The sequence below is a fragment of the Nannobrachium achirus genome (assembly GCF_963921795.1).
Source record: "Nannobrachium achirus genome assembly, chromosome: 10".
NCBI lineage: Eukaryota > Metazoa > Chordata > Actinopteri > Myctophiformes > Myctophidae > Nannobrachium > Nannobrachium achirus.
The window spans coordinates 10,456,148-10,471,011 of NC_137819.1; the positions used below are offsets into that span (position 1 = coordinate 10,456,148).

General features: G+C 40.5%; 1 protein-coding gene across 1 annotated transcript in view; it reads right to left on the minus strand.

Moving 5' to 3' along the window:
• Positions 1-628: 628 nt before the first annotated feature.
• Positions 629-14,864, minus strand: part of LOC308293399 (NACHT, LRR and PYD domains-containing protein 3-like) — a 28,066-nt gene continuing 13,830 nt past the window's right edge. The window contains exons 10-13 of the mRNA XM_080735891.1: positions 11,543-11,719; positions 10,791-11,003; positions 8,743-8,792; positions 629-3,428 (exon numbers count right to left, since the gene is read on the minus strand). Coding sequence (XP_080592017.1) covers positions 2,872-3,428; positions 8,743-8,792; positions 10,791-11,003; positions 11,543-11,719 — 997 coding nt within the window. The 3' untranslated portion in view covers positions 629-2,871. The remainder of the gene's footprint in view (positions 3,429-8,742; positions 8,793-10,790; positions 11,004-11,542; positions 11,720-14,864) is intronic.

Here is a 14,864-nt window from a genome sequence, read left to right on the forward strand (position 1 = left end):
TCTGGTTGCTGCGTTTCCTAGAAAATTGTTGTTATAATTTTCGTAATGTTGAATGTTTTTCTTTTCTTTCTCTCTTATTGTCTTTTTTATTGTATACAATTGTTTAGCACTGTGTAATTAGACCGTGACTATATATACGTCACTTCCATTATGAATATTCAGTTAACACTGATGACAGCGTAGCCGAAACGCGTCTGTTTGTTTGCCTGCTGCTGCTGCTATTCTGCATTAAAAAAGACTCTTAAACCTGACACTGTGAGTGCGGATTATAACTTTTCACTGAATTATACTTTGAATCTGCACCCGGAACCCCCTCAGACCGCTTACTGAAATAGAGTTGAGCTGACCTGGCCCTGCACGAAGAAAGTTGGTTCTAGGGTTAACATAATTGTTATAAATATTTTTGAAAAAGTCTATGTGGAAAATGAATGGGAGATTTTAAGTGGCACCAGCAAACCACTTGAGATCCACCCTAGTTATTATACATGACCAATGAGATCCAACCTAGTTATTATACATGACCAATGAGCTGTGGCCATGTTGTCATGACAACACTATGAATATTAATACACAGGAACAACGACAGACTGTCAACGATCAATTTATTAAACAAGTATTACTTCTACACACAATAACATGTGAACAATGAGAACAGCGTCAGATTAATATTCAATGAAAGCAAAATAATGGAATGAGTGAGGAAATAATGATCTGATAATGAATCAATGAATAAACAATGATTCATTTGAGTTCATTAACAACACATTCAGTAGATGTTTGAATCCAGAGTGATTGACAACATTCTGACAAAATATATTGAACATTTCATCAACAAATAAAAACTAGACTAAAATGTCAGGGAGGGACAAGTGGAGAAGAGATCCAGTAGAACTAAAAGACAAGTCATTTTATGTTTGGTTGCACTCGGGTGTTGCTCTCTCTGAAAATAGCCGATCTACAAATTCACAATGCGTCACAGACACGCTGTGAGCTTGTAGATCAACATTTCTTTGGCACAGAGCTACAGTAAGTATAAATAAGGCATTAAGATGCCATCACAGCCCTCCAAGAATTTTCATTTTCATTTTAGTCGACTAAATAAACGCTTGATCTGGTCAACTAAAATGCTATGACATTTAGTCAAAATGCTATGACATTTAGTCAACTAAAATGCTATGACATTTAGTCAACTAAAATGCTATGACATTTAGTCAACTAAAACTAGACAAAAACAAATAATAAGAAAAACAGTATGATTAAAATATGACACAATAATTTGCTATCAAAATGAACACTGCTCACAATGTGTCGCTTTGTGATGTAGATCTTAGCTATTAGATGGCTTGTAGATCTGCTATTTTCAGAGATCTGGTGTAGAGGTGGGGGAAAGCAGGGGACCAATTACAGAACCCTGGGGAACCCCAGTCAATAAAGTATATGGGGTTCAAGTGGTTCAGTATAAAGGTTTATATACAAGAAACAATATTGATAATGTGACAATTACATGATCAAATATACAGTTTATCTCTGTCTATTGTATACAAATATTAAAAATAAAATATACATAAAATATGAGTTTGTATCAACATAAGAGACACAAGTATGACACTGATATTTACATCTTCATCATTGATGGACAGTATTTATGATACATATTTATAAATGTGTGGAGTGGAGGTTTGTGCACTTCTATCTGATCTAATCTAAGATCTAAAGCTCCCTGTGGTGATGACTCATTTTATACCATAGAGTTTGACATTAATATGGATTTGACCAGGGACCCCCATTTGAACATATTTGTACCAGGGACCCCCATCTGAACATATTTGTACCAGGGACCCCTAAACAACATTTGTATATTTAAAAGAAAGTTTAACTTTTGTTTAGCTTGTAGATCTGCTGTTTTTGAATAGCCAAAATACAAATGAATAAAGTGGTTCAAATGAGTGTGATGCTATGTTAACTACTTTTCCTGGGGACCCCCTGGTACGCAGTCCATGACCCTTGTGGGGTCCCCAGACGCATGGAGGTCACCGAACACCACTCTGGCACGAAACGACCAAACGACGCGCTGTGAGCTTGTAGATCTGTATTCTTTAATAGCCAGCCAGACCCCACCCACCCCCGAAAAATAATCTTAAAGTGGTTAAAATGTTGTTTTTACTGGGGACCCCCTGGTACGCAGTCCATGACCCTTGTGGGGTCCCCAGACGCATGGAGGTCACCGAACACCATTCTGACACGAAACGACCAAAACCATGAACATTTGTGCAAACCTTTGAATGTATATTTTTTAAAGCAAACTTTGCTTCTGGGGGTCCCTGGAACAACACATTTTGAGATGGGGGTCCGCGACCAATTACATGTAATTTTGGGGGTCCTTGACATGATAAAGTTTTTAGGCCACTGATTTAAAAGAACGGTTTGGAATAGAATTTGGTAAAAAAAAACATTCAAAGACCTGCACAAATGTTCACGATTTCAAAAAAATAACAGATCTACAAGCTTGCAGCGCGGCACTCAGTGCCACGCTGCAAGCTTGTATAGATCTGCTATTTTAGGGAAAATGTTTGTGTTTCTTTTATATCATTTGTAACATTTTTAACAACACCTTGTCTCATGGGGGTCCGGGGTCAAAGGTCAAACACATGGGGGTGTTGTCATGACAACGTCAGAGAAACACTGAATCTACAGGAGCTGTAATGTGTGATGTCACTGTGCTGCTGATTACATCATCATGATGATGTCACCGTGCTGTCACCACGAGTCACTCATGCCCAAATATGGAGTCCATGACGTGGTAACCAACCTGCACTCACTCAAACATGTTGAGTAACCATGGCGACCTGATGTCACCCTCACATAGAGACTCTATCTCTGCTCACACAGACACACTGAGGAGGAGAAGGAGGAGGACCATAACCTGAACCCAGCATAGAGAGGTTCAGTGAATTTGGTGTGGAAGGAGTACAGGTGGGTGAGTGAGTCAGATGACACTGTGTAGAAGGACAGAGTCCCAGCAAGACTGTCCACAAACACTGCTACTCTGTTGGAGCCCCCCCTAGAGGCTGTGACAGGGAGGACAGTCTGCTTATTATTGTGTCTGACTCTGTAACTGTTACCACTGTGACCATGACAGTACAGACTCCAGGACATGTTATTGTATCCAAGCACACAGTCATCACCACTTCCTTTCCTGCTGATCCCTCTATAAGTCACTGCTATCTCAACCCCTCCACTGCACTCTACCTCCCAGTAACAGCGTCCAGTCAGACCCTCTGTACACAGAACCTGAGGGCATCCATCAAACCTGTCAGGATGTTCAGGATATGATTGATCCTGTCCCTGCAGTGTCACCTTCCTGTTGTTGTCAGACACTGAGAGGAGTCTGTGTGCTGTGTTTGTGTCCAGAGTGAGACGATGGAAATCTGATGAGAAAACAACACAGTAAACATTAAATACACCATTCACTGACTGACACGCAGCAACAACAACACACACACACACACACACACACACACACACACACACACACACACACACACACACACACACACACACACACACACACACACACACACTTGAAATAAGACATGGAACTACTTTATTAATTATTTTATGCTTTAACTATATAGCAGATCTACAAGCTCACAAGCTCACAGCTCACAGCTCACAAGCTCACAGCGCGGCACAGAGTGCCGCGCTGCGAGCTTGTAGGTCTGCTATTTCTTATTTTTATGTATTTTTTCCTTTGAATATTTTTTTTTAAAAGCGAACATTTGTGACTGGAACAAGATATTTTGAGATGGGGGTCCGCGCCCGCGGCCAAACGTGTCATTTTGGGGGTCCTTGACATGAAAAAGTTTGAGAAGCACTGATTTGGAAGATATTTATAGAATGGGGTGAAAATATTCACACCTTTTCAGGATTTTTCAAAAAAAGCAGATCTACAAACTCGCAGCATGCCCTGAGGTTGTACGTCTGCTATTTTGACCCCTGTGGGTGAAGCGGACGGATGGGGGTCCTCACACTAGTGTGACACCCAGTGTCCAAATGATGTGCTTGTAGATCTGCTATTTTTAAATAGCCAATACAGAGCAATATGGATAAAGTGCATAAAATGTGGCGTGAACTAGTTTACTGGGGACCCCCTGGTAAGCCCCCAAGGACCCCTGTGGGGTCCCCGGACAGGTGGAAGTCGCCGCCCACTAGTCTGGCACCAAACGACCAAATGACAACCTATGAGCTTGTAGATCTGCTATTTTTAGAATAGCCAATAGAGAACAAAATGCTCAAAGTATAAAATGTGGCACAAAGTAGTTTACTGGGGACCCCCTGGTGCACAATCCGTGACCCCTGGGGGTCCGCGGACCAGGGGGGGATCCCCGCCAACTAATCTGGCACCAAATGACCAAATGATGATGACCAATCATTAATGACCAATTAATGATGCCCTATGGGTTTGTAGATCTGTATTTTTGAATAGCCAACAGAGAAAATGCTTAAAGTATAAAATGTGGCACAAACTAGTTTACTGGGGACCCCCTGGTGCACGCGGACCAGGGGGGTATCCCCGCCAACTACTCTGGCACCAAATGACCAAATATTACCCTATGAGCTTGTAGATCTGTATTTTTGAATAGCCAATACAGAGCAATATGGATAAAGTACATAAAATGTGGCGTGAACTAGTTTACTGGGGACCCCCTGGTAAGCCCCCAAGGACCCCTATGGGGTCCCCGGACGGGTGGAAGTTTCCGCCCACTATTCTGGCACCCAGTGACCAAATGACGTGCTATGAACTTGTAGATCTGCTATTTTCAGAATAGCCAATAGAGAACAAAATGCTCAAAGTATAAAATGTGGCACAAAGTAGTTTACTGGGGACCCTCTGGTGCACAATCCGTGACCCCTGGGGGTCCGCGGACCAGGGGGGGGATCCCCGCCAACTACTCTGGCACCAAATGACCAAATGATGATGACCAATCATTAATGACCAATTAATGATGCCCTATGGGCTTGTAGATCTGTATTTTTGAATAGTCAATAGAGAGCGATATGGTTAAAGTGCATACAATGTGGTGTGAACTAGTTTACTGGGGACCCCCTGGTAAGCCCCCAAGGACCCCTGTGGGGTCCCCGGACGGGTGGAGGTCACCGCCCTCTAGTCTGGCACCCAGTGACCAGTTTACTGGGGACCCCCTGGTGCACAATCTGTGACCCCTGGGGGTCCGCGGACCAGGGGGGGATCCCCGCCAACTACTCTGGCACCAAATGACCAAATGACGCCCTCTGAGCTTGTAGATCTGTATTTTTGAATAGCCAAAAGAGAGCAATATGCATTAATACATAAAATGTTGTGTGAACTAGTTTAGGGGGGAACCCCTGGTAAGCCCCCAAGGACCCCTGTGGGGTCCCCGGACAGGTGGAGGTCGCCGCCCACTACACTGGCACCCAGTGACCAAATAACGTGCTGTGAGCTTGTAGATCTGCTATTTTTTTTAAAGCATGAACATTTGTGCAAATCTTTGAATGGTGTATTTTTCAAAGCCAACTTTGCTTCCGGGGGTCCCTGCAACAACACATTTTGAGATGGGGGTCCGCGACCAAATCCATGTAATTTTGGGGGTCCGTGACATGAAAAGGTTCGAGGACCACTAATCTAGAAGAACGGTTTGGAATGGAATCGGGTCAAAAATATTCAAAGACCTGCACAAATATTCATGATTTTTCAAAAATAGCAGATCTACAAGCTTGCAGCACGGCACCGCAAGCTTGTTAATCTGCTATTTTTCACACATGCACGCACGCACTCTCTCACACACTCTCACACTCGTATTAGTAACCTTTCTTTTAGTGTTGATTTTGTTGACTAAAACTTGTCTAAAAGACTGGGCTTTTAGATCAGTGTTTCAACCCTGTTTTCCCTTAATTTTAGATCAAGCCGAAGATAAGCATCTTTGTACTGCTTAAATGCTGGATGCAAAATATTATTTGTGGGTTGTTGAAGGCTAAATGAGGCTAAATGTGAAGAGAAATGTACAGACGGATTACCACACACTTGCATCCTGTTATGTAGAGACACACATGGGTGAAATTTGGTTGAAATGGAAAACAACAAATGCAGAAGCAACTTGGGGCACACTTATGGGGAAGTGAATCCAGACAAAGTCTGGCAGAGGTGTATATACAGTATACTGTCCCCTTCAGAAGGAACATTGGGCTCTCTACCCCAGCGAGAGGTCGCACGCCAAAAGACCTCTTGCACCAATCTGACAGAGAGAGAGCCCCCAGGATTAACAATTTTAATTCTGTAAAAGAAAGTATGGATTGGAAATGATCAACCGGTTGGTGCATCTCTAACCTTTGAAAGGGTAATAAGAATTTATTCTGCTTTCTTACTATGATGATTATTATCATTATAGTGTAAAAATGGAAACAATGATTTAGACTAAATTGGGAACATTGAAATGTACTTTGAATGCTTTTGCCTTTTTCTATTTCTGTAAAAGCTTTTATTTCTTTAATAAATGTACCTGCAAAATATATCATTCAAAATCAGATTTTTATAAGCAGCATTATGAAATGTATAACCATAGAGATCTGCTTAAATAGGGTGTGTTGAACCTATAATCTAAGTGTGGCCTAACTTGTTGGGATATTGATTCGAAGGTTTAGTTTATATTCAAAAACACCTCATTGGATCTAATTATCCTAGATTCAAAATAACTACTCTGATAATACAACCAACAGTCAGATCCAGCAGCGAGCTACAGTTAATCTCAGGTTACAGAGGAGGACCACTGCATTGGGTCATAGGCAGAGGTTTCTGATGTTGAAATTAGGAGGGACTGAGAGATGGATGTAGTTAGATTTCAGAGTTGTTGCAAATATACGCTTAAAGTTGTCTATTGTTATTTAGACTTCTAAAACCTATTGAAATGTACAGCGTAACGCCATCCTGTATGGAATTGCGTGGATTAATAACAAACTATGACTAAATGTTCGTCGACTCGCTAAAAACTAAAACTAAATATATTGACAATTTAGTCAACAAATAAAAACTAGACTAAAAAGAGATGCAGTAGAAATAAAATAAATGTTGCTGAAAATGGCAGATCTATATATAATATTTTACCCATGGAAAGAATGAGTGCTAGATCTAAAGGCAATGAGAATATCTTTACCAAAATATGGAAACCACTACTTGATCACTTACATCTGATACGGTTGCCCCCCTCCCGACAGATAGTGACTGAAGTGACATGTCTGACAACCTATGTTGGCTGTGGCAGTGATTCACTGCCACACCAATAGAGGGAAAACTAGACATGTCTGTGGACTGTTGTAGCTGATGTGACCCCTTTCTTTCTTTTTTTCTGTGACCTCTTTGTTTTGTTTTGCGTAATTTATTTTAGGATTTGTTTTTATTGCATGTATATCTTGTTGCATTTGTTTTATGTTGTGTCCGGCTCTGTCTTATGTGTAGATGGTGTTTCTAGGGAAAAAAAGAGAAAAAAATGGGGACACAGGGACTAAATTATATATTGAAACCCTAAATCAATGCATGTACATGTAACCTGTTGTACCCAAATAAATAAATATATATAAAAATGAAAATGGCAGATCTACAAGCTCACAACGCGTCACACTGTGGTACCTTGTGAGCTTGTAGATCTGCTATTTCCAGCATGCAGCCAAGTGTAAAATCATCCATTATGATATCATCAAGGTCCATCAAAATACATTTTAGTCGACTAAATCAATGAATATTTAGTCAAATAAATCATTTGATATTTAGTCGACTAAAACTAGACCAAAACTAAAACATTTCAGATGACTAAAATATGACTAAATATGATAATACTAAATGGAGTTTTATTCAAACCACTATGACTGAAATTAAATGAAATCTGCTGTCAATATCAACACTACTTTCTTCCCTGCAGTTACGATGGCTTTGTTTTAATGTGGAGTTAAACACGCACGCACGCACGCACGCACACACGCACACACACACACACACACACACGATCAGTCGATCTTTTTTATATTGCAGATCAACAAGCTCACAACCTGTTTGTTTGTTTTCACTCTAAATAATTAAAATGCACCGTCGCTGTCAGGTTGTTGTATTGATTTCATATGAACATTTAATTCTCAAATAAGGGACGAATCCATATTTTATGGGACGTGTGGCAACCCTACTTGTAAATTATCTGTTTTTGTACATTTCAAACATACTTTACAAATTCAGAACCCATCAGGATGTTACACATTTTAAGCTTGTAGATCTGCGACTTTTGTCTAATTTTCAAATATAGATGATCTAAAAGCTCACAATGCATGGTGAGCTTTAGATCGGTTGTTTTTGGAAATATAGCCAATCTACAAGCCCTCTGGTCCATATAATGGAATCTCTGCCATCCTGGATTCCAGCATCAACATGTCAACTCAGTCAAATGTGAGCATTCTTATTAGAAAACATGTTTTATTGGCCTGTTATTTGGTGGTGTGTTTAAATGTAGTCTTGCTGGTGTTAAGGACCAGGCCAAGAGCAGAGAAACCTGAATTCCCTGGAAGCTCTCCTGAAGAGTTTTCAGAACAGCATCTGGGGAGGAGCCAACCAAGCATACAACTGTGTATAAAATGTTAATGTGTGATATTGACACAGACAGACAGACAGACAGACAGACAGACAGACAGACAGACAGACAGACAGACAGACAGACAGATACTCACATCTGGTAATGAGTTGAGGATTAAGCCAAACTTCTCCTCCATGTTTCACTCTGTAGGAAGTAGAACAACAATGCATCAATGTCTCACTGTCTAACACAACGTCTCCACTTGCTGACACTACAGTGTTTCTCCTATCATTAACTTGGTCCTGCAGCCCATCCAGACATACAGTACTCACTGCTGCCCAGTTTGGATCTCATCTCCTCCTCAGACTCCACCTTAACCTTTAGAGCAGGGGTTCACAAACTTTTTTGTCTCAGGGCACCCCATAAATATTTTTGTAATCCGAGGCACCCCTAAATTATAATTTTCACTCCCAGCACCTTATATTTATAGCATATCGTCGTTGTCGGGTGGAAACCTTGTATGTCCAAAACCGTTCATTTTGTATTTATCATCTATAAAATATACTAAACTAGTGAAAACAGCAGATCTACAAGCACACAACGCCAATGCGAGGCGTTGTGTGCTTGTAGATCGGCTGTTTTCACTAGTTTTGTTCGACAGTCTTGTTTGATGAAGCAGGGCTTTGCTTTACCAAAAGACGTACACATCTGAAACTTGGGAGATGCGAGGTTTCTGCCCGACAGCGACAATATTGTAGTGATTATGTTGTGAGGAAAACGTTGAGACCCCTAAAATATTTTTGTTAGAACTGACTGAAAATAACTTTGTACTTCAAGTTTAAAATGATACTAAATATTTTTTTCAAGTGTCCAAATAAAATATCCATAGTCCAAATACTATCAAATTATCTCGCAGCACCCCTGGACTGCCGTCACGGCACCCCAGGGTGCCCCGTCACGGCACCCCAGGGTGCCCCGTCACGGCACCCCAGTTTGAAAACCCCTGCTCTAGAGATCTCCACTCTCCTTTTATCTCTACTTTTGTCCCAGGGATTTGTTTCCCTCTGACCGCATACAATTATGTTTTGAATTTAGTTTGTTTTTAACTGCCTTAGTTGCTGGTGAAATCTTATTTTGTTCAGGGCTCTGGTTTGACCCACGTCTCTGTGGGCCATTTAGTGTTTTTTTCACCTGGGACCTGGGGGTCAGTTGTGACCCCTGCCTTTATGGCCCCCCTCCTGTCTGTCAGCTATTTAATCAATGGGTATTTAATCAATGGGTGTCGAATAAGCTTGATGCAGGTTTAGGCTGGTTTTAAACCATGTTTAAACATGGTAAAAAATCAAAATCAAAAATAAATCGGAAATGTAGTGTCAAGCTTTGTTAATCCATTGTTTTAGTGTTAGGTTTACGGTTATGGTTATGTTTACAATAACAACTCAAAGACCAGCAGTCACAGGTCTATCCATTATAAAGGCGTTTTTATTTTTCTACATAAGTTGGCATGGTATGCTGCAGAGCAGGTAGCAACAACGGACGCGTTTTGGCTGCACGTCGGAAAGTAGGAACTTTCCGACGAAAAGTTTGGTGGTCGGAGACACTATGGACAGGCTTTACTTGGGAGATAATAAACTATGATCTTTTTTTCGGTGGCATGTTATGTTTAATCAAACTACAACAACACGTTTACCTCATGTTATGTTTCATCAAACTACAACACGTTTACCTCAGCACCTGGAGTGAACCATGGTTCAAACATTAATCGCACGTCCCAAAAAAGTGCAGTTAAAAGGAATGTGCGTTGACTCGTTATTATCGTCTTAAAAGAGTAGTTCACCCCCAAAATGACTTTTTTTCTATTGATTACTCATGCCATGGAGACTTGAGTTCAATAATATATTTTTGTGTTGTGTCGCATTTCTAAGACAATTTGAATTTAGTAAATTTACTTCCATTGATTCCGGATGGGGACCCGAATGTATTTGGTTCCCCATCCGGAATTAACATTTATTGTACATTTATTGTATAAATAACTAAATAACTAAATATTAGTGTCTCCATGGCATGAGTAATCAATAGCAAAAAAAATAAAAAATAAAAAACATTTTGGGGGTGAACTACTGACAGCCCTATACTAAATACACATGAGGGAAACAGTGCACATTCAGTGCACTAACATGGACACAGCTCAGGTCTACTCACTTGCAGTTCTCCAGGACTGGAACATTCACCATGCTGGAGCTCAGGTCCAGCTCTCTTAGGGAGGGATGAGAGCTTACAGCTGAGACCAGAAGTTCACAGCATCTCTCGGACAAGTTGCAGTGAGCCAGGTCCAGCTCTCTTAGGGAGGGATTAGAGCTTACAGCTGAGACCAGAAGTTCACAGCATCTCTCTGACAAGTTGCAGTGAGCCAGTCTGAATGAAGAATGAAACACCAGATTGATTGATTGATAATCATATTTGAATTGGGGACCCCCAACCTGACAAGCACTTGGAACAATGCAGAGAGCTTGTAGATCGGCTATTTTCACAATGTTTTCTTTGGCCAATTGGGTTTTAAAAAAGTAAAGTAATTAAATTGTACCGTACGTTAAGCTAATCATCTGGGGACCCCCAAAATAATTTGGGGACCCCCTTGGGGTCACATGTCGAAAATAGCCAATCTACAAGCTCACAGCATCCTTGACGTGCTGTGAGCTTGTAGATCATCTATTTTCGATGCACATATCTCGTTATATGCAGAAGTAGCCTCTAAATTTGCTCTAAAGGGATAATTACACTTTCAAACAAGTTTGGGGTCATTTTAACATCTAGGGACATAAGCTTGGGTTACCCTGATGGCGTGATATCAAGCTTATTAATACATTCTCACCTCAGCATTCATATTATATTCACATAATACAGTACATAATGAAACAGAAGTTATCAAAATAATTTGGGTAAATGTATCTTACCGTAGAATCTCCAGTCTACAGTGCAGACTCTTCAGTCCTTCACAGAGCAGCTCCACTAGTCCTGAGTCGTTCAGGTTGTTTTCACTGAGGTCCAATTCTCTCAAATGGGAAGGATTAGAGCTGAGAGCTGAAGCCACAACTTCAACCTCTGTCTTTCTGAGTTTACAGCCAACAAGTCTGTAAATGCAGATTGAATAAGAGATTATTTATACATAGTTCACTGTCATGGAAGTTAACCACTTAAATCCTATATGGTAGATCGGAGTCCCACAGGGCTCTATACCAGTGTCTTGTGTTATTGTGGGAAAAACCGAGTCCATCCTCTTTGGATCAAATCATAACCTCAAAAAGGTAGATGACTTCACAATCAAAGTGGGTGACAAGGTCATAACACGAAAAAACGAAATCTCTTACTTAGGATGTATCCTTGAAGCTAATCTTTCCAGCGAAAAGATGACTTCAAAAGTAATACAAAAAATCAACCAACGAACTCGTTTCCTACAGAGGATCGCCCCAATGGTCAACTTCAACACACTGAAGACCATAGCTGGTGCAATAATCCAGCCCCCCTTTGACTACGGAGTCCACGTATGGTATCGTGACGCCCCACAGGCCCTTAAAACTAAACTCCAAACAGCCCAAAATAAACTAATTAGGGTCCTGCTTAACCTTCCCTATCAGACTCACCTCACCGCTACTCACCAGTTAAGAGTGGGGTGGCTCAGAGTAGATGACAGAGTACAGCAACTTGCAATGGGCCTGGTGTACAAGATACACTACACCACTATGATACCCAAGTACCTGTCAAAATACTTTATTAACGTTAAGGATGTCCATAATTACAACACCAGAGGCAGTGCCACAGATCACGTTCAACCCAGAGTCAACTCAAAGAAAGGGTCGAACTCGTTCTTCTGCTATACCACAAAAATGTGGAATGCCTTACCGAAGGCCATAAAGGAGTGTGGATCACTAGCATCCTTTAAAATTGCCCTGAAAAACCACTTACAGGCAGCAGCCGTTCGCAACTGGTAAAAAACCTAGCCCAACCCTACCCTCCCTGCCCCTTCCTTGTATATACTTGTATACTTGTATATTCCTTGTATATACTTACTGTTTGTTTAGATTTACTGTATATTCCTTGTATATACTTACTGTTTGTTTAGATGTACTGTTTTCTTTTCTTTTTTTTCCCCCCTTTTTCTTTACATATCTACTGCATAGTACTGTGTTCTATTTGTCTGTCATTCAATGTTATATGAGATACTTAAATGGTTTCCTGTTGAAATAAGCTTAGTCTTTTCATGGATCTCCTTTTAGTAGACCTTGTACCAGTGAATTGTACCGTCATGAATCTGTACATTTTCCTATGCAAACTTCTAATAAAGCCTTCAATCAATCAATCAATCAAAGCTTTAGATGACTATAAAACCTTTGCTTGTTTCAGGTTGCGAGGAATTGTGAGCTTTTAGTAGCCTACAAGTCTTACCATTGGATGAAGAGGCAGTCTGGATAATATATGTGAACCAATCCCCATGTGGGATAGATAACCTAGTATTTCAAAATATTCCTTTCTTCTCAGTGATGAATATAAAGCAATCCATAATCTATCAGATAACAGTGTTCCAGTGTCCTATACATCCTAGTATCATAATCTATCAGGTTCAGGTAACAGTGTTCCAGTGTCCTATACATCCCAGTATCATAATCTATCAGGTAACAGTGTTCCAGTGTCCTATACATCCCACTATCATAATCTATCAGGTAACAGTGTTGCAGTGTCCTATACATGGGGCGGCATAGCTCAGGGGTAGAGAAACTGGTATTAGAGCACGAAGGGTATAAATCCCGAAGGGTTCCCAGTTCGAATCCGGGCTCCCCCTGAGTTAATGTCGAAGGGTCCTTGGGCAAGACTCTGAACCCCTAATTGCCTCCGGTGAGTAGGTTGGTGCCTTGCATGGCTTCCTCCGCCACCGGTGTATGAATGTGTGTGTGAATGGGTGAATGTAATGCACAATCTATGTAAAGCGCTTTGGATTAAAAGCGCTATATAAATGCACCATTTACCATGCACCATTTATACATCCCAGTATCATAATCTATCAGGTAACAGTGTTCCAGTGTCCTATATATCCTAGTATCATAATCTATCAGGTAACAGTGTTGCAGTGTCCTATACATCCTAGTATCATAATCTATCAGGTAACAGTGTTCCAGTGTCCTATACATCCCACTATCATAATCTATCAGGTAACAGTGTTCCAGTGTCCTATACATCCTAGTATCATAATCTATCAGGTAACAGTGTTCCAGTGTCCTATACATCCTATAGTATCATAATCTATCAGGTAACAGTGTTCCAGTGTCCTATACATCCTAGTATCATAATCTATCAGGTAACAGTGTTCCAGTGTCCTATACATCCTATAGTATCATAATCTATCAGGTAACAGTGTTCCAGTGTCCTATACATCCTAGTATCATAATCTATCAGGTAACAGTGTTCCAGTGTCCTATACATCCTATAGTATCATACTCTATCAGGTAACAGTGTTCCAGTGTCCTATACATCCTAGTATCATAATCTATCAGGTAACAGTGTTCCAGTGTCCTATACATCCTAGTATCATAATCTATCAGGTAACAGTGTTCCAGTGTCCTATACATCCCATTATCATAATCTATCAGGTAACAGTGTTCCAGTGTCCTATACATCCCATTATCATAATCTATCAGGTAACAGTGTTCCAGTGTCCTATACATCCCATTATCATAATCTATCAGGTAACAGTGTTCCAGTGTCCTATACATCCCAGTATCATAATCTATCAGGTAACAGTGTTCCAGTGTCCTATACATCCCAGTATCATAATCTATCAGGTAACAGTGTTCCAGTGTCCTATACATCCTAGTATCATAATCTATCAGGTAACAGTGTTCCAGTGTCCTATACATCCCAGTATCATAATCTATCAGGTAACAGTGTTCCAGTGTCCTATACATCCCAGTATCATAATCTATCAGGTAACAGTGTTCCAGTGTCCTATACATCCTATTATCATAATCTATCAGGTAACAGTGTTCCAGTGTCCTATACATCCTATAGTATCATAATCTATCAGGTAACAGTGTTCCAGTGTCCTATACATCCCAGTATCATAATCTATCAGGTAACAGTGTTCCAGTGTCCTATACATCCCAGTATCATAATCTATCAGGTAACAGTGTTCCAGTGTCCTATACATCCTATTATCATAATCTATCAGGTAACAGTGTTCCAGTGTCCTATACATCCTATTATCATAATCTATCAGGTAACAAT